Below are 24,152 nucleotides of genomic sequence, written 5' to 3' on the forward strand. Positions count from 1 at the left end.
TTTGTCTACTGAGAAGTGCTGGCTGGCAGAACAGATGGTGGTTGCCATCAAGCGCAGCATGGTGAGGGCAGGCTGACCCTGGGCTGAAGGGGGGCGGAAGGCAGGCGAGCACGTCCTCACCTAGGACTGCAGGACACGCTCGCCAAGCTGTTGTCCTGCACTTTGTCACCAACTGTCCCTCCCTCTGGCTTTGTCCCTTCCAATTAATTTGCCACTCATTTATTAAGTTCCCACTCTACCTAAATCACTGTGCTGAGCCATTCTTATTCCAATCCTTGAAACACCCTTCTTTTTACTTTTCCTCTCCACTGAATATCAAAAGAGCTAGTAAACCCGTTGTGCTTTTGGCAAAAAGGGAATTCCCCATATCCAAATACTGAGACATACTGAAATTCTTTCACACGTTCCTTGGCCTGTCCACCTTCTCCACCAATTCACCATCCTGTGGCACATTCCCATTATAAATCGCAGGTGTAGTTCATCAAACTCAGCTGTAGAAAGAAGAAAAAGGAACAAAAATGCTTGCCAGTTTCCACTGCTGCTTGAGTTAATGTGACCATTCTACACGCTGCGGAGGAGGACGCACACGCCACGCACTGCCAGACTCAATGGCTTGTGAATTTATTTTTCAGAGAAAATGCACTAGTGGGGACAGGATTTTCATTTATTGGTGCCAAAACCTCTTAAGAAAAATAAAAATGCCAGTGCATTGCTCAAGTGTGTGTTTCATTTTTACAAAACAAAATGACCACAAAATGTCTGGCTGTACCAGATCCATCCCAGTAGCCTAAGGCAGCGGTCCCCACCTTTTTGGCACCAGGGACCAGTTTCATGTAAGACAATTTTTCCACTGACCAGGGCGGTGGGTGGTAGAGCTCTGCAGCCCAGTCCCTAACAGGTCACAGACCAGACTGGTTCGTGGCCCAGGGATTGGGGACTGCAGGCCTAAGGTAACAGCTCACAGGTGTCTTTGGGGACCTGTGTACCTACAGACAAACTTGCTGGGGACGTTCATACCCTTGGCTCACTGTCTCTTGCCTGTGCATGTCTGCTCACCCCTGAACACTTCGGAGGTGCTGTGGGGCCGTCTGGGGATCAGGACCAGAGAGGCCAATGTGGGGAAGATCCTGGGTCTGGGGTCAGGCCCTTGATATGGGGAAACAGGGAGAGGAGGCCGAGAGGTTGAAGCACCAGGGGCTGAGGGACAGGCGGGAGAGCAGAGCACAGGCCTAGAGCAAGGTCAAAGGGACATTTTCCTGGGCCCAGAGAGAAGAGTTCTTTACTTATTGAAGATGAAACCCCCTCCAGGGCAGCATTCTGAACACCCTGACTCTTTCTCGTCACTTTAGTCCAGTTGCATACGGGCAATTTGTTCGGGCTATTCTCTGCTCCCTGAGGATGGGAGTTGGGGGGAGGTTGGGGGAAAGCTGGGTTCTCCTGGGGCGACTAGCTGTTTGGACAAGTGGCTGATGAGTAAAGCCACTCCTTACTCTTGTATGCTAGGAATTCGTTTATTTATTCATCCACATGCATTTACTAAACTCCTATAAGATGCCAGGCACCCCGCACAGGCTGCCTACTCTCCTGCTCCCTTCTCCCCATGGCACAGCCCTACAGGACAGGGGGCCAAGTAAGCCGCCTGCCTTCTTCAAATCCTGGTGGGGCATGGAGGAGACAAAGTGGCACCCCACCCACTGTGGCTGATGGAGAGGAGAGCACCCAACCTCCTGGGAACCCTCCTTGTCCCCTCCACCCCTCATCTCTGTTGTGCGCCTCCTCCCTTCCCTCCCCAGCCAGCGAGGGAATGACAAGAATCCCTCCTTCCAGCTCAGCTGGTTGTTTGACCTCCTCCTGCCCTCCCCGGAGCCCAGGTCTCACTGCCCCTCTCCCATCAGCGGGAAGTGCCAGGCCCAGCTGAGTCTGATGCCCGCTGTATCCCAGGGAAGCCGGGCACAGGGCAGCGCTGAGCAGAGGAAGGGGGCCGGCACTGACAGCAAGGGGGCAGGGAAAGGCGCGCTGGTTGGTTCCTGTGTGATCCTCTGTTGATGGTCTGAGAGACACAGAGGGCCTGAGAAGTCTCCCCTGCAGCCCTGGCACCCTCGCATATGCTCGTCCTGTCCCGTAGTTGTTCCTCCCCGTGCCCTCTCACACAGACACGACTTCAGCCCCTCACTGCTCCTCTCCACCCCTCCCGATAAAATCCAACTTGCCCAAACGACGGCGGGTGTGTGCGACACAGTTTCTCCCTCTTCCCAGAACCGTTCTTGACCAACTGTTCCCGACACTGGCTGAACGTGGGCTGATCCTCTCCTGCTAAAGCCCAGCAGAGCCTCCTGCTCTCCTTCTCCAGTCAGACGGCAACAAGGCTCTGCCCACAGTGCTCCAGAGGGTTTTCTTCTACGGTGGACTCTGCCGATGTCTTGGGTGCGGCACGGCTGTCAGGCCCCAGAATCAGCCCTGCTGGCTTCCTGGTGATAAGGTGGCCCAGTCCTGGAGAGGGTGTTCTGTCACCACAAGAAAAATATCCTGGGAGTGGAGAACATGAAGAGAGAGGAAGGGAAGACCCTGCCGAGGCTTTTGGAGGAATTTGAGTCATGTCAGGGTGGGCGATTCTAGAATAGCGTGAGGTGGGCCTGGCAGCACCACCCCCAGGGGCTGGCCCAGGAACTCCGCCCTACTCCCCCGCACCCTCTTGCCAGCCCTCCCAGCCACGTGCGTGGAGGGCTCCTCACCTCGTCCTCAGCATACTGTGCCCACCTCTCAAGCCAGCTGACCTTTCGCAATGCCACTGCTTTCCTGAGAGCTGCCTGACCTCTGTGTCGTTTTCCCTCCTACCTTCCTCCTTGGACAGGTGCTTAGCTTAAATAACCAAGATTCACCAAGGAACTATTCTGAGAAATATTCTGATTATTCCGAGGAAAACAGGCCTCTGGAAATGCTGGCTCGGGGACTGGAACCCGAGGAAAGTCTCGGCTCTGGCACGTGTGCTTTGGGACCCACAGTATCGGTGCCAGACATTTTCTCGCCACATGGTCACCTGGCCCCAGCCCCATCTCTTTCAGAGCCAGATAAAAACCTCCTGGGTGTGAAGAGGGCCTTAGAGGAGATGAAAAGAAGCTTGATAGCAGTCCGGGGTCTACACTGCATCCCTGTTCTATAGCAACAGACATCTGAAAGGAAAAGGGGTCCTTTACTAACCCCTGCTTCCTGGTCTTGCTTTCCCTGAATGGAATCCAAGCTTCTTTGCAGAGAGGAAGAGTGTGCCAAGGCCAGGGTCCTATCAAAGGGCTTTTTGTCCCCTCAGTTAAACATTGACCCATTGTTACCTCCCTGCCTGGACCCTCCTTCCCAGAGCTTCCAGTTTCAGTTTGGGGCTGCTGAAAGCAACGGAGCAGGAAGAAGGAGGGCCCAGCTCTGGACAAGAAAAATCCCAGGGACAGGCTGATATGATGCATTTGCTCAGGGCTTCCTGCCTGGAGATGAGGAATTTTTACATTTTTCCTTCCTCCCTCGTAAACCCGAAGCCTATTAAAGAATGCTTCCCCCTCTGCTTCTCAGCTCAAGCACTTCATCCTTCAAAATGGAGTTCAACATCCTCTGCTTTTAGTCAGCTTCCTTCGGCCAGGCCACAAGCCCTCTGTTCCTCATCCCCGCTAAAGTTCTGTTCCCATCTGCACTGCGTTCATTTGCCCTGACGTGGCGTGGCGCAGTCGGACTCCGCACTGGGATTGCGCTTTCTGAAGGCGCAATTCGTGTCTTCCCCGTTTGGGAGCTCCCTTCTTTTCTGCTCCAAGCCTGAATGCAACACACCCTGTTCTTTAAGTGTTTGTTCAACATTGATTCTAGCCGCACCTCTCCCAAGGACAGTGTTTGAAGGTTTGTGTGCAGGAGATATTAAATCAGCAGAGGGAAGGGAAGTTAGAAGAGAAGGTGGAGAGAGGCCACTCCTAACTCTGAGAAACAATTTCTATTTCTCTCTCTCTCTCTTTCTCTTACTTTCTCTCTCTCTCTCTCTGTTTCTTTCTCTCTCTCTCTTTCTCAACTGGACGTAAGTAGCATGTGATTTCACATAGCTCACCCATCCAACCCTTCAACAAGTTCTGCCTTGGCTATGCTAAATCATAAAAAATGAGTTCAGCTGTGTCCTCCCATGTGTTTAGCCTGTGTACTGCTGCCCAGACCCCCGGATAATTTGTCACTGACTCTGCCTAGGAAGGGCCACAGCTGTGCCCCAGTGGAGGCCTCTACGTTCCTTGAGATTCTACCACCATACCCCACGTTTTCTGCTCCTTACAAAACTCTGACACATCCGCAGCATCTCGTGGAGCACACTTTCTACCTCCCGCCCTGACTGCAACACACCTCCCAGCCCTCCCACCCCCATGCCAAGGGGCCCAGATGACACTGGGAGGCAGTCAGCACTCTCCTTACTCCAGGCCATTTCCAGAACTTGCCTTTTCTGCCCCCGTAAGTGCAGTCCTGCTCCTCAGTGCTTCGAGAGAGGATCCTAAAGTTCCTTCAGGCACTGACAGCTCCTTTAGGCACTGTCAGGATGAGAAGTGGTTCTCACGGGTCCTGGGAATTAGCAAGGACACAGCAAGAGCTGTGGATTTTGCTGAATTGCATAGAAAACTGGGGCCATTGTTCAGAACAATTACTTTCTGTCGGGGATGTCTTCATAGGGAAGCTGTAGCATGGTGAGCCAGGGGGCGTCAGTCAGAGGCCCAGGGGTGGAGATAACCCTGCACTTCCTTGAACCCGAATGACCCCACCTTGCGTTCTCTGCTCCTGTGCTTTCCTGAAGGACACATAGGAGTCTCTGATCTCACTGGGGCTCTCAGTGTCGTCACACATTCTTTTCTATCATTCCTAATCAACTTTATTTCTCATCTTACCCACACGGCTATTGTGTGCCTTCTCCTCTCTTACCAAGCCCCTTGCCCTACCCCTACTTCCCTCGCTCTCACATTGCCTCTACATCAAAAGGGAAAATATTAATTCAATCCATTAAGTGGGAACTCCCTCCATTCCCACCCTCTACACAGAAAGTGGTTTTTTACATCCCTCCACCCTTTCCTTCTTCTCTCCTGACCTGCTAATTCTCTTTCCCAATAATTCATTCTTGTTCGTTAGATCTTGTCCCGTCTATTTTCCTTCAAAAGGCTTCCTCTATATGATCACTTTTCCTATATATTTGATTTTTTCCTCTACCAACTCTTTCCTCCTAGCATATGATCATGCTCAAATCTATTCCATATGAAAGCAAACAACTAAAAAAAAAAGCCCTCCTGGACCCTAGATCACTTTTTGTCAATTTCCCTAGCTTTCTTCCTCCCTTTGTAGCTAAGCTTAGATCTGTACTCACTGTTTCCACTTCTATTGACTCCACAACCTGCTAAAATTAGATTTCCACACTCAACTCGCCACCAAAATTGTTTTTGCTGAGATTTTTAGTGACCTCTTAATTTCCAAATCCAGTGGAAATGTTTTAAGTTGTCATATTTGATGTATCTGGGGTATTTGATACTGTTGACCATGTTCTCTTGTAAAAACTTTTTTTTGTCTTAGCACTTTCAAAACATCTTCCTCTTTCTCTCCTGCGTTCAGTGCACTTACTCATTCATTTGTTCATTTTGCAGTTTGCTGAGTTCTAGCCCTCTACCCAACATTGGGACTGCAAAGATAAGACAAATCCAGATCATAGAGGAGCTCCCTTTGAGAGGAACTCCTTTTCACATATTCATTAAATAAATATTTGTGCTTACTATGTGCCAAGAGTTTTTCTACACGAACTTGCTTTTATGGAGTTTACATTTTGGTTGAGGGAAAGAGAAAGTGAATAAAATAAGCAAACCAATAAACAAGAAAATATTGGATAGTGGCAAATACTCTGTGGAGAGTTCAAGTGTAATATGATGAAAGGGAAGAGTGAGTGTCACCTTTGGCTTGAGCATTCAGCAAAGGCCTCTTGGAAGAGCAGAAATTGAATCTGAGACTTGAAGGATGAGAAGGAACCAGCTATGTAAAGATGTGAGGAAGGGAATTTCAGCAGAAGGAACAGCCAAGGCAGAGTTCCAGAGCTGGGACAAACTCGATGTGTTTAAAGGAGAACATGCAGACGGATCTGAGAAGGGGACGCAGGATAGAGCCCAGGGGCCCAGGAGAGCGAGCCGGCAATGGGTACCGATGAGGCGCCCACAGTAGCCAGGAGCCAAGAGAAGGCAGTGATTCAAAAAGAAGGGCGTCAGGCCAGGCGCGGTGGCTCACGCCTGTAATCCTAGCACTCTGGGAGGCCGAGGCGGGCGGATTGTTTGAGCTCAGGAATTCGAGACCAGCCTGAGCAAGAGCGAGACCCCGTCTCTACTAAAAAAATAGAAAGAAATTATCTGGACAACTAAAAATATATAGAAAAAATTAGCCGGGCATGGTGGCGCATGCCTGTAGTCCCAGCTACTTGGGAGGCTGAGGCAGTAGGATCACTTGAGCCCAGGAGTTTGAGGTTGCTGTGAGCTAGGCTAACGCCACAGCACTCACTCTCGCCAGGACAACAGAGTGAGACTCTGTCTCAAAAAAAAAAAAAAAGAAGGGCGTCGTCAACTGTAAAATATTGCTGAGAGTTGAAATAAATTAGAGCAAAGACACAACTGGATCTGCCAAGATGGGTATTGCTGGTGTCTTTGAAAGGCTTGATCTGGGCACGTGGAGGGGACAGACGCTTGTTTGAAGATGGGGAGGAGTAAGGTTGAAGTGAGGAAGGACAGGTTGTGACTATTTCAAGGAACATTCCCAGAGGGGAAGCAGAGAGATGACTGGAGCTCTAGAGCAGTGTTGTCCAATTCCGCATCCTCTAGCCACAATAAAAATGTAAATTTAAGTTAATTAAAATGGAAGAAAACTAGAAATTCAGTTCCTCAAAGTGCTCAATGGTCACAACTTGTGACTCGTGGCTACTCATCTGGGCAGAGCAGATGGAGCACACTTCTATCGTTGCAGAAAGTTCTATCGGACAAGCCTGCTTTAGAAGATGTAGAGTTGAGGAAGGTTTTTAATTTTTTTGTTTGGTTTGGTTGTTGTTAACTTTTAATATGAGAGATGCCAGACATAGCAGTGGTCAAGTAGAAACTGGAGGTGCAGCTTCCTCCATGGACTTCTTTTTCATTACCTCCCTTCACATACCGGTGTGCCACCATGACCTTTGCTCTTATTCTACCCATCCTCCCTTGACAACCTCATCCGGGCTCATGATCAACTGTCACCTACATTCCTACATTTGGTGGCTTCCATGACCATGTCTCTCTCCTGAGCTGGGGTCCATGCCAACTTAGAAGTCCCACTGCAACCTCAAACACAGTATGCCCCAAACGCCCTTCCTCCTGGTCCTACGCCTGCAGAAACTCTGTGAATTCTGTCTGCTTGTCCAGGCCAGCAATGTGGGTGTTGTTTTGAACTCCTCTTTCTTCTTCACTCTTTGTATTTGGTCAGTCATTAAGCTGCTGATTACCTTTGTGAACACAGTTAGAATTGGACTCCCCTCCCTGCTGTCTTCACTGATTTATTTAAACTCTTGCTTGGACTGTAGGGGACATTGGATTAGCTGGTAGAATACTCATACCCACCCCCTCTCCCAGGCTGGCCTCTATAGACGATATTGTGATTAGGGCGTAGATCTTTGTAAATAACTTGTTTGGACTTACTGAGACATACATTTCTGAGCTGGCTTGGATCTAGGAGACAATCCGGTCCAAGTCCTTCATTTTGAGTGAGATGAAGTGACCCACTGAAGCTCACCTGGTCCGAGCTTTGCCAGGGTACCATCTTGTTTCATATTATTTTGAACTCTGGCTATGTGACAAGTGGTGAATAAGGACAATCACCCAGCTAGGCAATGAGCAAGAGAGAATGACAGCCTGGAATGACAATGTCATCTGTTTTTGCATCACCTGTGTGCTAACAGCCCATCCTGACCATGACGGTGGAGATGACTCCTGCAATTCACCTGGCCTTACGTCAGCAGGGATTTGCAGAGCTCATCCAATACACTCCTTGCCTCCTGATAACTAATGCCTGATTCACTCCAGAAAGATGCCTAGCCTATTTTTAAAAAAATGCTCCAGGAATCCTAAAACCTTTTCTAGCTTCTGTCTCTTTCTGATTTTAGCCAGAGTTCCCTCCTGGTACATGTTTATTTTTTCCCTCCATTTTAAAAGCACATAACTGTAGAACAGCATGTAGCCTTCTGAACCACACAGCAAAAGAAAGTTAAAGGAAGCAAAGAGAAGTAAACTATGTGGTCACGGGCAGCAAGAGATGGATGATAAAGAGGACGCTGGGTTTGGGGATACACATGCTGGAAACAGCTGGTTCAGCCTTCACCAAAACAAAAACACATCTGTGATGATCTCTTTCTTTTCAAATTCCAGGAAACGTGGCGTGGGTGAAGTTGAGTCACCTGGAGGGTGTGCCAAAGCCTGGTTGTGACTTTGGACTTTCATATGCAGCAAGCTCGCCTCTATTTTCTCGCAGAGCTGAGTTGCGTGAGCTCCTGGCTCCCAACCCTCTCTGCATCCACCTCTTTGAGGAGGAAGAAGTAAGACCAGAAGATAATACTGTCGTTTATTGAGTAGCTACACTGGGTCGGGAACTGAGCTTTGCACATTTTATATCACCTATTCATCCCAACCATCTTGAATGGACGATATTATTTTCCCCATTTTATAGACGAAGACTCCGAGGTTCAGAAAGGTAAAGTGACATCCCCAGGTTCCTGTGGGAAGCGAGGAAGGTTGAATTTGAGCCCAGATCTAAATGCTCCATCCACACCCACATGAAGAAAAGAGCGCAGAAACGTTCCATCTGCATTCGTCCTTGGACTCTGATGGAGATGGATGTGATGTCTCCTGCTCATCCCGTGGCCCCTCCTCCAGCCTGTGAGATCACAGCCTCGCATGCAGACAGTATGGTCCTTCTTGGCCTACACGTGCAGTCATGGGCCAGAGGGTGGGGACTCATCTCACACACTCTCACACCCTGCAGACTCTTCCATCCACACCTCCAGCTCGAACCCAGGACATCAACGAGGGCCCGCTCTCCAGTCTTTCTCCTGCCCTTCCGCTGTGAAACAAGCACCAGCTTGCACCCCTGCAACACCCCAGCCTACAGTGTGTCCTCTGCCACACCACACGTCCCACTGCAGAGGGAGGCACATGAGGGGTGAGCAGGGCTATCCCCTGCCCTCTGTGTGAGATGGCACGTAGTCCTGCCCTACGGTCAGAGTGCCTTTGCCCCAGGTGGCACAGGAGTGGTGATTCAAAGGAGCAGCTGTCAACACATCTGAGGGCACAGACCCTGCTGTGCCAGGCTGGGAGAGGCCAGCTCCTGTGTTTGGTGGTTTGTGGTTGGTGGTTTTTGCCCAGCGGCAGCCAGGCTATGGCAGCGGGTAGCAGAGGTCCAAGCCAAGTGGGAGTAGAGCTGTTGCTTTGGTTTTTAAAATCAAATGAATGGCCTATACAAGCTTCAACTCAAATTTCTCTGAAAAGGGATAAGGGCAACTCTGAGGCCACTCTCACCTCCCACCCAGTCCCCTGAGGCTGGGTACACTGCAGTCCCGCGTGGACACAAGGATGGACACGATTGCCGCAGGTGGGTCTGGTGCCACTTCCAGGGAGATGGATGTCCTCACAGGATCCTCTGGCCCCTCTTCAAAGTGAGGATGTCCGAGTTTGGATTTATTATTCTAATCCTGAAGCCCAAAGACCATGCTTGGAGCAGAGTATGCTCTTTGAAAGATGAGGATGTGGAAAAGCATAATATTTTTAAACAGCAAGGGAAGAGGGTCTCTCAGATTAGGAAAGCCAGGGAAATGGGCATTCCACTAGGATGAGGATGTGAGGTGGGCAGGAGGAGGCTGTACATAGCCCTGTTTTGTCTGGGGGAGAAACGTCTTTTGCCAGGGTGTGGGGACACAGCGGGGTGTACTCCTGACCAACCTGTGGTGCTCAGCCTTGTGTTGCTGCCAGAGCCCCAGATTCCTACCATGCTTTACAGTTTTACTTGTAGCCATTTCCTGGTTTCCCTACTAATCAGGGCAATTGATGAGTAAAGAATAAGATGATCTTTCCTCAGGTTACATTCCTGAAATAAACACATGAAGCTGCTCAACAAAATACAGCACGTCGGATTGGTCCTCCAGACGGCGGTCTTCCCTCTTTCTGGGAGTCTGTAATAAGACACAGCCCAGCCAGCTGTGGGGCCCCATCAGCCCTCATGGGCCAGGTCCTCACTCAGTGCCAGGAAGGAGGCCCCAGGGTTTTGGGTGTGTGAGCAAATGTACATAGAAACTGCCGCACCCACACCCCACATACCATGACAGGGTGGAGCCGTCTATTGTCCTTGCCTTACCTTCTCGTCATTTCCAGAAATTCTGTGTCTTGATGGTGTTGAATCATGAGGACATGGCCCAGAAATGCTCAGCAGACCCTAGACGACACCTTTCCAACAGTCCCTGGGCATCCTGGACTCCACCCAGGTCGCAGCCATGAATGAGATTTATTTCCTAAGGGGAAGTGGGGCCATGTCTAGCCAAGTCTAAGCTCCAAGCTTGTACCCACAAGCCCACACCACCCACCCACAATACCCTCTTTTGACATTTGCTCAAGTTGCACAAACTTGGTCAGGGAATTTGGGGTGGAGGTGTGCTGGTTGATAATGAGTTCCTTACAGCTGCTTTCCATAATAAAATTTAAAAACACAGCACCAGATGTCGTTATCCTGGATAATTTTTGGTCTCTGATGCTTCAGAGGACACGTGAGGGTCCTGAAGGGACACGGGTGGAGGCTTCGACAGTGACTATGGGCCCTTGGGTGCTGCGTGGGTGTCCGAGAGCCTGGCTGAGGGCAGGCAGCAGACGCAGCCCGCAGCGGGGATCAGGAGCTCCGGGTTCTGGTCTCAGCTCTGTCACTAAATGGTGGGCTGACCCTGGGTGAGTCACTTCCCTCCTCCAACATGGCTGAGCCGGAGCTCCTCTGAGGTCCCTCCCAGCTCTGAGACTCTAGGAAGAACCGGCCAGGAAGGTATTGTGGTGGTTTTCCACCACTGGAACCGAGGACATTTAAAAACTCCCACCAATAGCGTGGACACGGTCTCAAACAGTTCTTTGGTATTCATGAAGCCCCTGGGCTGGGGCTCCCATCCCAGCCCCGGGGGCCGCCACGTGCAGACCGAGACAGGCAGATGGAGAGCAGGAGGAACAGGAGTACCAGCGTCAGGGACCACAACACGGTTTTTATTGGATTTATCAAGACCGTAGACAGGGACTCTCCGCAGCAGAGGTGGAGGCGACAGCGTGTGGTCACTTATCCTGCCTCCTCAGGCCGGAGAAGGCTGTTCTGCTATCAGTCAACCGAGAGGTTTAGTGACAAGGATGTGTCCTATCCTCGGGACCATGACACCATGAAGGCAGTGGGTGAGGAGATAACAAACCAACTCCTCTTGGCCCCAGGCTTTGTCCAGAGGTCGGAACCGAGAAGGGGAGCTGGCGAGGTGTGAGCCAGTCTCTGGCCACCGCGGGGACTCTGGGAGGCCCACATTTCACGTGACCTTGCAGCTGCTGGGTGTAACTTTTTTTCAAGTCACTGCACATCCATGGTCTCATCTGGCTTTTCTTCTCAGGCTTGGCCCCCACGCAGTTCTGGCCAGGCTGAAGTCTACCCACTGCACGAAAATCTCCAGCAAGGGCAGAACTCAGCAATGACTCCTGTGTTACATAAATAGCTTCAGCGATACACACAGTCTACAACACACATGTGCGCGCGCGCACACACACACACACACACACACACACACACACACGCTTGTCCAGGCACGCAGTAGCACAACACTCCGAATATAAAAACATGCTTGGGCTCAAATCTCTCCCTCCCCTTCACCTCAGAGAGCACCTGAGCGGAGCCCACCCCTGCCCAAGCCCCGCATCGTGAGGTGGCAGAAATTCCTGAGTGGAGCCCCCGTCCCTCCTGGTGCAGCGGGGGCGGGCGGTGCCGGCAGTGCTGGTGGCCAGAGTCTACTCCTTCAGCAGTCCCAGCTTCTTCAGGGCCTCCCTTCTGTGTTCGTTGGGGACGCCCTTTGGGGAGATCTTGACACTGACACAAAGGGGTCGAGGAAGCTTGTCACGGCTCTGTCCTTGGTAGGACAGATGCTTGAAGCTCTGCTCCTGCTCCAGGTCTGCCAGCTTGCCCACCTGGATGCCTGCAAAGTCTTTCCCTGTGCCCAGGGAGGCAGGCCGGGGCCGGGAGTTACGCAATGCGCTGGGCGAGACCTCGTCCAAGAAGGAGGTCTTTTCCAGAGAAGTGCTGGTTTTGGGGCTGACGTCCTTCTCAGCCAAGAGGTAGCTGCTCAGCCCCACGCCTGAACGCTCCAGTGTGTTGGACTTGAAGCTCATCTGTCTCAGGCCAGGGATGTTGCTCTGCTGGAGAGTCAGCCCCGAGTCTGGCTTTGGATGGGTCAGGGGGCTGTTTGCCCTTGGGGCCTTAGGGATGGGAATTGGCATGGATTTGGCAGCTGCAACATTCCCTGGAGGGGTTTCCTGGGCAGAAATCAAAACTTTGCTTGGAGAAGACTCCTGAGCTAGAGCTGGAGCAGGAGCCTTCATTGGCAAAGGACCCTGAGCTGGAGCTGGAGCCGGAGGCTTCCCTGCAGCAGGGACAGCTGCTGAGACCGGAGCGGGACCTGCAGGCTGAGCCGGAGCTGGAGCAGGAGCCGAGGAAGGACCCTGAGCACGAGTCTCCTTGAGTCTGATGGAGCTGGTGGGCTTTAAGTGGAGGCCGGGCTCATCTTGGTCCTGGGGTAGCCCCAGCTTCTCCAGAGCCTCTCTGCGTGCTTTCCGCTGCTCCTGCACTGAAGAGGAGACCAGGCCGGAATCCCCAGAGGTGGCCTCAGCGTGGCGGGACAGCCAGTTCTGAGGATCACTGTGGAAGCTGCTTCGGCTGCTCTTCAGAACAATATTAGGTGGCAGCTTCCGGGGCTTAGGGGCTGTGAGGGGAGGCAGTCGGGCACGCGGGTCCTCCCCTGATGGAAGGGGAGCGTCCTCAGCTCTTGCACTCTGAGACAGCATGGCAGGAGGAGGCCCTGGTTGTCTTGGGTCCCCCTCTGAGTCTTTTTCCTTGGCTTTTTGGGACATGGCCTCTGAAGGAATCTGCTCTCTCTTCTGGGGGTTGGCTGGCGTGTGGAGCTGGGGTGTGTGGCTCTGCTGTCCTGGCCCCTCGGGCAGGTGGCCTTCCCTGCACCGTTCCAGCTGGGTGTCCCGGAAAGCCTCTGGCGGAGGGATGAGCACCACGTCCAAATCTAGGGCAGCTGCCCGGGGGCTGGCGGGTGCCCAGTGGGGCTCGGCGCCCTGGCTGGCCTGTGCTTTCTCAGGCTCTGCTGCAGGCCTCTCAGGTTCTCCAGCGACCACACGGCTGTCAGCCTGGGGGGTGCTTTTCCTGAGGTTCTGGTTTCCGCCAATGTGGATATTCCTGGGGAGGCTGTAGGAGCCAGACCTGAGGCCCAGGCTCTGGGGCTCAAGAGGGTGGGATGAGCTGGACTGAGTCACTCTCCTTGGCGCTGGTCCTTGCTGAATGACCGTCTCTTCTGGATCTCCTGTGTGGGTCAGGGAGAACAGAACAGGAGGGACAGAGGTGAGGGCGCCGCTGCAGAGGGGAAAGCAAATTCTCCCTGAACTCTGACCTCCAACTAGCAATGAACGGGTTTTGTTTCATTTTCTTTGCTTTCACAAGGGCAGAACTCTTGTCTGGATATCACTTAGACTAAAAGATCGATAATAGCAGATTCCTTTGACTGAGGATTAATTTCTCATGATGATTGGCGAGAGGGCGAACCCTGGTTGCTCCATGTCCTTGACTCAGGCTCTCCCTGACCTTCTACAGAGGCAGCAGAGTTGGGGTAGACTTGGGACAGTTCTCTCTTGCTATCTTGGGGTCCCAGGTAATGGAGCCCAGTGGAAGCATATAAACAAGTGATTTGCTCTTGCTTTGACCAGCCTTCTGCCTTCTCCTACTCTCACTTTCTATAAGCACCTGGACGATTCTGTAACAGCCATAGAGTCCCTGCACGAGTGACATGGCTTCTTTCCTTCCAGCAAGCTAGGCTGATGCCCCAGGCCCACTGGGCCAGCGTGTCAGTCTCCAGGGCAGTCTCCTCACACCCTGGGACATATGCCCCCCACTCAAGGCCACACTCGTGTCCATCCTGTCCCTTTCCACCGAGCCTGAACTCTGCTGGCTCTCCAGGCTCTCCAACAAGGGCCTGGAGGCGCGGCCCGCTGCAGCCGGGGGCCCTTCCCTCTTCTTATCTCCTGCAGCCTTGTCCTCTGTATCACTCAGATTAGTGCCCCAGACTGACTCAGTCACTCCAGAGCCAACCACCCTGTCTGCCCTGACGCCCTCCCCCACCTCTGTGGTCATATCTCTTTAGAATTTTCCACAGGAGGATGGGGGCCGCTCAATCCCCTTTCCCTCCCAGGCCTCGGCTGCTTCGTGGACAGACACAGGACGCAGGCTCGTCAGTGGTCCCTCCTTATCCCCCAGGGACAAGGCTCTCCTCCAGCCAGGAGAGTGGAGAAGAGTGCAGCTGTTCCTTCTTCTGCCTGTGACCTTTGGCGCAGAGGGCAGGCGTGGTGGAAAGGGCCAGAAGGATGCACTGATTCTCCGGGTTTTGCCAGAGGTCCTGTCCCAGGGAGTCTGCCTTACCCCGGGGAGCAGGCTGGGCTACGGGCAGTGCCCGCGATCCTCGGGGCGTTGTGGCTGGCTCAGACTCGTCAGTGGACAGTCCGCTGTCAGCCTCAGTGTCCAATGAGCCGATGGTCTCCTCCAGGAAGAGCAGACACTCCTTCTCTTCAGCAGACAGGAAGTCGTAGCTGCTGTCACTCTGTGGGGGAGGAGAGGAGGACATGAACAAGGGGAGGGAGAGGGAGCTCCCTCTGCAGAAACTGGCGGGGCCTGAGAACCACCCTGCCATGGGGAAGGAATGCTGAAGGGCTGGAAACCTCCCCTGGTGCCACTCTGCGAACCTGCTGGAGCAACTCCCCAAACCATAGGCACTAGGGAGGGCAGGACTGCCGGGCGGCTGGCCCACTAGCACCCTGCTCTGCTGCTGGCCAGGCAGAAGGCAGGGGCTTTTCTTTTGCTCAGTCCTGGGCAGAATGCTTAGGGACACAGATCAGAAGCAGTCCCAGGTTCTAATTCCATTTCCTCTGTGTGACCTTTGTCAAGCACCTCATTTGTGTGTCTCTGATTTAGCTCCAAATTATATGGGCAACATAATGATTTGACCTGAGACTTGATTGGTATTGCTTTTAGTTTTTCAAAGTACTTCTGCATACTTGATCTGGAATGTCAAGGTCAGTATGAGGACAAACAGGAAATGCAGCCAACTCCAGGCTGCCAGGCCAGTGAGAACAGTGGCATGACTAGCCACAGATAAATGCACTAAATCATTTACACTTGACTTTGAAATGCATTCCATACAGGGTTTTTCCCCTTGTAGATTTACTTTCTTGATGACATTTGGCTCTGGCTATCATTCAAACAAGTATGTACTTCTTAAGCAAATATTAGCTTAAGGGGGGAGGGTAGAGAAACTGGTCGGTATGGGGGGAGGGGAAAGTCACTGAGTAGTGTGTATTAAGTAGATATTAAAGAAGACCGCTTTCATTACAAGAGAGCACATAGGGATATTTGGAAGAAAATGCTATGGTCATCTCAGATGGTCACTGTCCATGCTCTACCAAGCCAGGAAGGTTGACGGAATAGTTGTTCTTCCAAGGAGGAGGTTGAAGGGAAAACCAAAAGGGAATATAGGAATATAAGTACTTTGGCCTGAGTCTCTTCTTGTTATCTTCATCATTCTTGTTGATATTTGGGACACTTTAGAGCTGTATATTCTTCCCACTCAGATGACCCACTCAGATGGCCAGGAAAGATCGTGAGACAACACTAAACTGTTCTGCAGGGAGGGGAGAGGGTTGCTGAATAACCCTTCCAGTTGCCTCTGCCCCTTAAAGAACCACTTGTCAGGTGACTGACTGGGGCCTACATGGCAAGGGAAGCCCCAAAGATAACCCTTTGAACCGCTGAAGCCAACTCCAAGAGTTACTTGAAGAAAGATCTTCTTTATTGCCCTCTTCCTCCTAAAATAGCCTTGCCAAGGATAAGCCAGCTCTGAATTTCTCCTTTGAAAACGATTCACTTTGCAAACCTTTAATCCCTGCTGCCTTCTGCATCCGGTGGTATGTGACTATTCATATTGGTTTAGGCCTAACAGAAACGGAAAGGTGTCTCTGAGGCCCCATCATCTAGGGTCAAAAAGAAATTATGTACGGATTGCCTGCGCTTTGGATTTGTGTGTGCGTGAGTGTGTGTGTGTTGCTGTTACTCTATTTTTACATATCAAAACCCACTGACGATATTAAACATTCTTGACATTCAGTAGAGAGCCTTATAATCCTTAAATTTTCAAATATCTCTATAGGATATAAAGCAATAAAGTGTAAATTCTCCAGGGTTCTTATGTATGCGACAAGCATGAACAATGAAGGAATGCTTACATTTGGATGCAGGGCAGATTTACTCTTTCACGGCAGCCTTACAACAACCGAGATTTAAATTCGTGCCCAGACAAATTACAATTCAACACATGCCATTCACAGATGGTTAAACACGGTATCTTTGGAAGATTCTAAGTCTCTGCTCCTAGATAGTCTGTTTCTTCTCTGCAGAGAGGCATATGCTAGCTGCTTTACCTCTATCTCATTTTCTCCCCCTCAAGAACCCTACAAATTACACGTAAATACCATCCCGGTTTGAAAATTGAAAAGACTAAAGTTTAAAGAAATTAAATAATTTGCCCAAGGTCTTACAGCTTATAAGTAGAGAAGTCAGATCTGTTGGTTCCAGAACCCAGTCTCTTAATTACTCTATTTTCTTTGATTTTTGTAAGAGACTGAAGTAGTGCTGCTCATTGCAGAGAACTTCAAGAATCCACGTTCTACAAGAATCTGCGTTCTAGTTTCCACCATGACCTCAGGTAACAGGGCTGCTCTTCCTTCTCACCTCAACCCCCAACCTAATGAAAATTGGGGGGAAAAATGTCTCATGTGTCCTATTGCTCTCCAAGGGTGCCGCACCCTATTCCCTACGGTGCCAGGGCTGACTCAGAGGCAGAAAGCGCCCATGGATGTTGTGATTCACTCCCTGATGAGGAAGATGAAAGAAGAGTTGCAGCGAGCAGGAAAGGCGGGAGGGCAGGGCAGGGCAGGTGTGCGGAAAGCAGGCCAGGCTGCGGGAGGGAGGGTACGTACAGATCCAGAGCGGGTGGAGGTGGTGCTCATCATGCTGTCGCAGCTGCCGACGCGGGTCACGGGTTCTGAGCCAGGCCCCGCTGGCCACAGCTCCCTCTCGGGCATTGCCCGAAGCAAGGTGCAGGGGTGGCAAAAGGGGCTCCCAGAGGGGAAGTGAAGGGAAGCGGAGAATGTCCCAAGCCGGGCCTGAAAAGAGAAGAATCAAAGCCACGTGTGAGCCGAGGCCCCTGCAAGGCTCTGCCCAGGCCCTGGGGCAGCGTGGCGGCAAGGACACCAAGCAAGCGGAGAGCTGGAAGGCGGCTGTGACCAGCCATCACCCGATACCCCAGCCTGCGTGGAAGGACACGTGAGCTGGCTCCAGTACGTGCAGAAGGATGGACTTAGGTGATGGAGAGCATCTCATCAGAAAGGAGCTTCTATAACTTCTCTTACATTTTTCTCTTAACCAGGGAGCTTAACCTACATTTTCATGAATATAAACAATAAATATTACAGGGGTTCATAGCTCGGGTTCTTGAATCTGGGTTCAAATATGACTTGAGGCAAATCGCTCTTTGAGTCTGTTTTTCCTCATTAAATAAGGTCAGTGTAAGGATTAAATGGAAGAACAGCACAGTTTAGTTGATGGTAAATACTCAAACACCTAATGAATAAATGAATAACTACTATTATTCTTGTAATAAGAAAAAGACAAGATCTATCTAGGATCAAACTAACCTGACTCAAGAGAAAAAAAGAGTTCAGAAAAGAAGGTTCTGGTTTAATGGGAGACTATAGATAGACTTGAGAGAAGGAATAGAGGCCTTAATCATACCCACCTCATAGCGCTGTCGAGAAAATAAAATATCGTGCTCCATGTAAAACACTCTACACAGTGCACGGCCTAGTTAGTGTCCGCTGCTATCATAGTTAACATCATCACAACCACCACCACCACGGCCATGATTATCTCCCTAGTCTGGGCAACATGAACAGGGCACCTGCAGTGGCTGACACACACCTCTTTCCTCCCTACTGCACGATCTCCTGTGTTGTTGTACATATTCCCAGCGAGGTTCCTTAGCCTGCGTCAGATAAACAAGAATACTGTCCTGTGTAGCTTCCTCCCAACTCTGACTCCTTGCGGCGGGGAGGGGGTGGGGGGGGCAGAAAAAAAGGTTTCAAGTTCGCTGTGACAATAGTAGTAGCAAAGCAAGGCAGTGTCATCTTCCCTCTGAAGTTCCCAAGGATTTTCATACGCCTGTTTGTAGAAAATACTCTACCAGAATTTGGTAGGCCAGGGGTGACTCCTCTATGTTAAAATGAAATTCTAAAGAATTAAGATTAAAAGACAGTTCCAAGGTCAAAGAGAGAGTTGGGAAGTACTGGAATTGAAATTTATCTGAGTCCCTATAACGCCACGCTATGTTTTCCACCATGTTTGCTACCCTCCTAACACTAGGTAAAAGGTTCTAGAAAAATGTGTTCTATTTGAGATCTGAGGACTTGGGGTTTGGATGCCAGGGCAGATGTCCCTCTGGCCTCTGCCAATTATTGCTTCCAGTGCCGAAGTCAGGTTTGGGCTGGGTGGGGTGAGTCAGCCTTCCCACTCTGCAGAGCTGGCAAGTACAGGCCTCGTGGAGCTCCTCTCCTGTTTGGGAGGAGTCCCTCAAGTGGGGCAGGTAGGAGGGGCAGGACACTAGGGAAAGAAAACAGAAGATCTCTAATGAGCCAGACATGTGTGGTTCATAAGGGTCCAGAACCTCTCAGGAGATAAGGAGGGGAGCAGAGGTGTAGACACACCAAAGAAGCCCGGTGATAAATCAACACCAGTGAGACAGCTCTTAGGGTGTCTTCATGAGGTTAGTTCCCCAATACCCAGAACCCCAAAGAAACGGGAACATGGGAAATCATGTGGATGAAGTTCAGTCCTCTCAGCTATCCACTCCATTAGGGACTGCGCAGGTTCAGGGAGCACTAGCCTATTCCTAACGTTCTGTAGGGTGGACACCCCTGTAGCAAAGAGGGTTCATCTCTCATAAGCCTGGACACACAGAAGGCATTCAAAAAATGCTGGATGAATGAACTTGTCATCTGTTCTAGTGTCTGTTGGGGTGAGCTTTTGGAAGGCTTCTTCTTGGTTTCTAACCTACCACTGTAAGCTTTTTTGTAGATGTTTTATTTCCCAGAGAATATATGGCTCAGCAGAATTTGGGCAATGTTCTCAGTTAAACTAACATGAACACCTAGCAGGCACTGGGGGTTCACAACTGTATCAGACAAAGGCATATTGTTATCAAGAAGTCACTATAGATCGAAGGGTCTAGTTTTTGGCTCCAGTTTTCTTATCTGTAAAATGGGGGCAGTAAATATTTAAAGTGACTCATTCTAATTAGTTTAACGTTCTGTATGAATAGATGAGCAGATACTGCCTCTTACTTTCAGAGAAAATTGCTACCCTTGTTCTTCCAAGTAGGCTTCAGACTTTATGGTGGTTTGCTAGCCCCTCCTTCCTCCCAGGGAAGCCTATGACACTGTCATTTCAGAACCTGGATGTCCTGAAGCAGGTGGAAGAGATAAAGACAATAGGACCAGCTTGCTTCCCAAGAACACAGCACACCATGGCTTACAAAGTGCCCTCTCATATGCTAATTAGATCTTCAGAATAACATGGTGACATAGGCAGGACGTGACATTTTCCTCATCTTACAGATGAGGAACCTGGGGCTCTTCCCATTGACCCTCCAGGTCATGCAGGTAGGGAACGACTCATAACCGCATACACAGGGCAGCCCTCCAGATGGCATCTCGGGGACTGCCCAGGTGCGCGAGGGTCATGTACCTAAGACGGCTCAGTGGCCACCCCTGATTAAATATTCAAAGCCACAAGATTGCCCTTCTCCTACTACTTCATACCTTAAACCCTGTAACTGAGCTCGTTCAGCTTTATACTTCCAGGCCAGTTTATTGCCCCAACAACAGGTATTTCCAGACTAAAGAAACGACACCAACAGCCATGGAAGATCATTCAACAGGTGAGCTGTAATCACGGCAGAGAGGAATCTGACCTGAAACCAAATGAGTGAGCCCACAAGTGCTGGCACCTCATCATACCTAGCTTTCTCACCCAAAGAGTCTGAATGGTAAAAAAAAAAAAAAGCTGCATTTCCTTTCACCAACTTTACCAACTTGAAACTTGGGGGTTATTTTAGTGCAGCCATTGAAACCTAGGTGTTTCTGCCTGATAAGAAGCTCGAGAAACAAGCTAAACACTCAAGGTGAGAAGTTTGGTATCTTTTAACCCTTGATCTCTTTGGAGGACTTAAGAGGAGGAGGGAATGGGGCGAGAAGTGTGTGCAGGGCCACCCACCCAAAGACACATTAAATATTAACTACTCCACAGAAACAGCCAAGCTTTGGAAGAGTGGAAATAAATAGCGTGTTTGAGTTCTGGCATCGGAAGAGGGTGTGGGGAGAGGGCGCCAGGCCCACTCCAGGCCGTCCTTCCAAACAGACCCGGGCCCTCTTGGCATCCTCCTCCCATGGGCCCACCCACAGCTTCCAAGAGCTCTCCCTCTCTGCCCACTAGTCGAAGAGGTTTCCTATTTCTCTCAGACCAGGTGTCTCTGCTTTTGTTGACTACCCAGAAATGTGCCTTAGCCTGGAGAACATGCTAAGAAAAATGCCAGGAAGACTGAAGGTTGCAATGTGTGCGTATCCCTCTCCCTGAGCACGTGGGCAAGCTTCTGTGTGTTTAGGCAACGGTATAATCTTCTCTTTCACCAGTGGGTTTGAGGGACCGGGTGGGTAGAAATACCCTCTGCACAGAAGCGCTTTGTTAGACACTGCAGGGGTCTTTATTGCTAAGCTCACCAGCTCTCGGTCAGAGAGTGTGGTGGGCTAGTTCTGTGGTGTGGGGTAAGCTCACACTTAAAGCTCCAGTTGCCAGCACTGGAAAGCCCACATATTCACCCAGGCTGTGTGTGCCAGGCCCTGGAGCCTGGCACTGAGGTCTTCCCACTTCCCTCTTCTCTGCAACAGGAGGAAAAGAGCCAAAGTTAGGGACCAGAGTGTTAACCCCCCAAGATGGATGATGGAGGGGGATTTGCTGCTCTGACTTGACACGAACAATCCACCTTCCTGATGCAGGTAAACTTGCCACACGAACCGTCAACTGGAACACCTGGAGGAAAACACTGGCCTGGTCTGGTTCTCCTTTCTCTGGATTCTGCCACACTACCTTGGTCCAAGCCCTGCTCGGAACTGTGACCACGTTTGACATGCTGCCATGAAATATTAATGTGGGTGAGGCCTGGCACAGCTGAGCAGCTTTCTGTTTGCCAGTCTCTGTATCCATTAATGGGCAGACTTGGAAAATCAATTGAGTTGAACCCAAATAAACTCGACTTTGCAGCTAGATTATCCACGAGTTTTCCAAAGATGAGCTGGTAGCTGGAGCTGGAGTTTTCCCAACATGCCCAAACCTCACACCTCCTTACAAACAACCTCGTACGGCTCACAGCTTACACACCTGTCCCCAGAGAGCTCCATTATCACACTACCATGATGGAACATACACACACTGCACCCTTTATTTAAATATAGACACTGAGTTGATAAGGCCACGGGAAAATTTCCTGTTACAAATGCAATGGAAAAAACCAAGACATTCTGCCCACCTGGGCAGTCCCCCATTTTGACTCCCTCTATTCCAACCATTCTCTTCCAAAATCACAACTCAGGTTCAATGGCTCAGAGATGGAAATTTCCAAAACAAACTTATTTTCTTTTCTTGTTTGCGCAATATGTTTATCCAACCTAAATAGGTAAATGAAAAAGAAGATGTGTCCCCGCCCTGGTCTTCCCCAAAATATTACAATCTCAAGACGCTCCACACCCGCTCTGATCAGAGAATTGAGGAACAAAGAGGAAAGCTCCCTAGCTGAGGTGCAGAGGGACCCCGCTTTCTCCCCCAAACCCTGCAGCTCTAACTTCCCATGAAGCCCCTCCTTTTGCTGCCAGATAAGCAGTAGTTGGTTAGTGATTAACTCACCTCCACTGGGTTGAGGGGCTGAAGAGAGGAAAGGAATACCCTTTTATTTCAAAGGGCAGAGACGGAGACAGAGACTGCTTCCCCTGCCTGCTCCTGTTTTCTCCTTCTTTTGACCTCCTCCTGACTTACCTAGACAGGTAAATGCTTCATCTGTGCTGCCTCACCCCCACCCAGCCACTGACTCAGCCAATCCTAGCCTCCCCTCCCTGCTTCTCATTCCAGCTGTTTCCTCCGGGAGGGTGTGGGAGGGGAATGGGCTGGGCTGTGCTGTTCTCACTCAGCCAATCACCTCTTGCCCTCCCCTTTCCCCATTACAGCTAATTAAGCAGCCCTGTTTAAAAAAGGAGGGCTGGAAGGAGGAGGGGCTGATTTGGGTTGAGACTGGAAGAAAGGAAAGGTGGTAGGAAAGGAGTAAGCTGAAGATCCTATCTTTTTTTTTTTTTAATCTTGAAATAAAAGAACACAGACAGTGCACTGGGCAGTGTGCTTTTCTATGGCTTGGTTTGAAACTTGGTTTCCCATCTAGAACTGCCTTCCTCCACTTGGAGCTAAGTATTCCCCTGAATTCTCTAAGCTAAAATCCTTCATGGCCAGGAAAACCCTTCTACTAGCTTTTCTAGCTGCTGAGAATCACCGTGATCCCCAAGCCCACTCCTAGCAGCTCAGAATCCCAGCATCTCCGGTCCTGTCCACCGAGGAGGGCAAGTTAAGGCTGGGAGTGCCGGAGCTGAGCCACCCTTGCCCCAGCACGTGCCAACAACCTTCTTGGCCTCATTTATTTCCAGGGGAAATAAAACAATTTTCTCCCCCAAGAGGTCCCTGTCCTGATGAAAAAGTGACAGGACAGGCTTGAAGGAGAAAACACTACTCTGTCACGTGGGTTTCTGGTCTCTTCTGGCTGTTCACGGAAGGTGGCCATGCATACTAAGAAATAAAAACAAAATAAGCTACCAACCAGTTTAGCAACTCCTGTCGCCTTTCATGGGCCGATTTTTGGCACCTGTAGGGAAAAGAGAGTAGGTGGAAGTATCTACTGCTTTTGGGAAGAAATCTCCCTCCAATACAGAGGGTGCTCTTACCAGATAGGATTTTTGCCTGGAAGCTGTTTTTTTTTTCTGGATTTATGTTATCCTGGATACCTACCAACTTTTAAGGTACTCCACTTACTAGTGTTAAAAGGGCAGGAAGAAAAGTTAAAATCAAAGTACATAAATAATAGTTGCCAAAATTTACTAAGCTCTTGCTATGTGTGTGCTAGGTGTTATGCTAAGCATTTTCATGCATTGGTTTGTTTAATCTTTGTTTTCACTTCAAAAGGTAGGCACTACTAATATCTAAATTTTACAGGGAGGTTAAATAACTTGCCTGAGACCATGTAGCTAGGAAGCGGCAGAGCAGAGATTTTTAATTCAGGCAGTATGACGTCAAGGTTGCTATGCATCATGGTGATGCCAATCTGCCTCCATTTTGGAGAGAATCCCAAGTGGGAAACATGAAATACATAGATAATTTGCAGGTCTAATTGTAGCAATTAGATCCATCTTTTTCTATTTCATTTCTGACTTGTAGCTATTCTTATGTTTTATAACAAGATGACACATGGCTTCCCTCTTTTCTCTCTCTGTGATCATAGCTGGGTAGGAAATAAAAAGTGCAAGATCCTGGGGCCAAGCTAAAGAAGAGATGGGGCAGGACTAATGAGTAGGAAGGTGGTGTGGGGAAGCCTGGGATAATCCAAGACCCTATGAGCAGCACATGGATAGCTGAGC

The 24,152-nt window shown here is 50.2% G+C and overlaps 1 protein-coding gene across 1 annotated transcript; it reads right to left on the minus strand.

Annotated features, from left to right (window-relative positions):
• Positions 1 to 11,267: 11,267 nt before the first annotated feature.
• LOC105805853 (chromosome unknown open reading frame, human C1orf116) lies at positions 11,268 to 22,529 on the minus strand. The gene is made up of 4 exons (XM_012638803.1): positions 22,384 to 22,529; positions 17,352 to 17,537; positions 14,743 to 14,920; positions 11,268 to 13,633 (listed from the first exon to the last, which is right to left on the minus strand). Exons 2-4 carry the CDS (start codon positions 17,454 to 17,456, stop codon positions 12,060 to 12,062), a joined length of 1,857 nt encoding a protein of 618 aa, XP_012494257.1. The 5' UTR covers positions 17,457 to 17,537; positions 22,384 to 22,529; the 3' UTR covers positions 11,268 to 12,059.
• Positions 22,530 to 24,152: the final 1,623 nt, after the last annotated feature.

The sequence above is a fragment of the Propithecus coquereli genome, unplaced genomic scaffold, assembly GCF_000956105.1.
Source record: "Propithecus coquereli isolate 6110/MARCELLA unplaced genomic scaffold, Pcoq_1.0 Scaffold135, whole genome shotgun sequence".
NCBI classification, from domain to species: domain Eukaryota; kingdom Metazoa; phylum Chordata; class Mammalia; order Primates; family Indriidae; genus Propithecus; species Propithecus coquereli.

What these genes read in the sequence shown, in the direction of transcription:
- LOC105805853 (XM_012638803.1), bottom strand. Translation starts at nt 17,456, where the DNA reads ATGCCCGAGAGGGAGCTGTGGCCAGCGGGGCCTGGCTCAGAACCCGTG. An exon ending in CCTCCACCCGCTCTGGATCT is followed by an intron (nt 14,921 to 17,351) that starts GTACGTACCCTC and finishes CCTCCCCCACAG; the next exon opens with AGTGACAGCAGCTACGACTT. An exon ending in AGCCCAGCCTGCTCCCCGGG is followed by an intron (nt 13,634 to 14,742) that starts GTAAGGCAGACT and finishes TGACCCACACAG; the next exon opens with GAGATCCAGAAGAGACGGTC.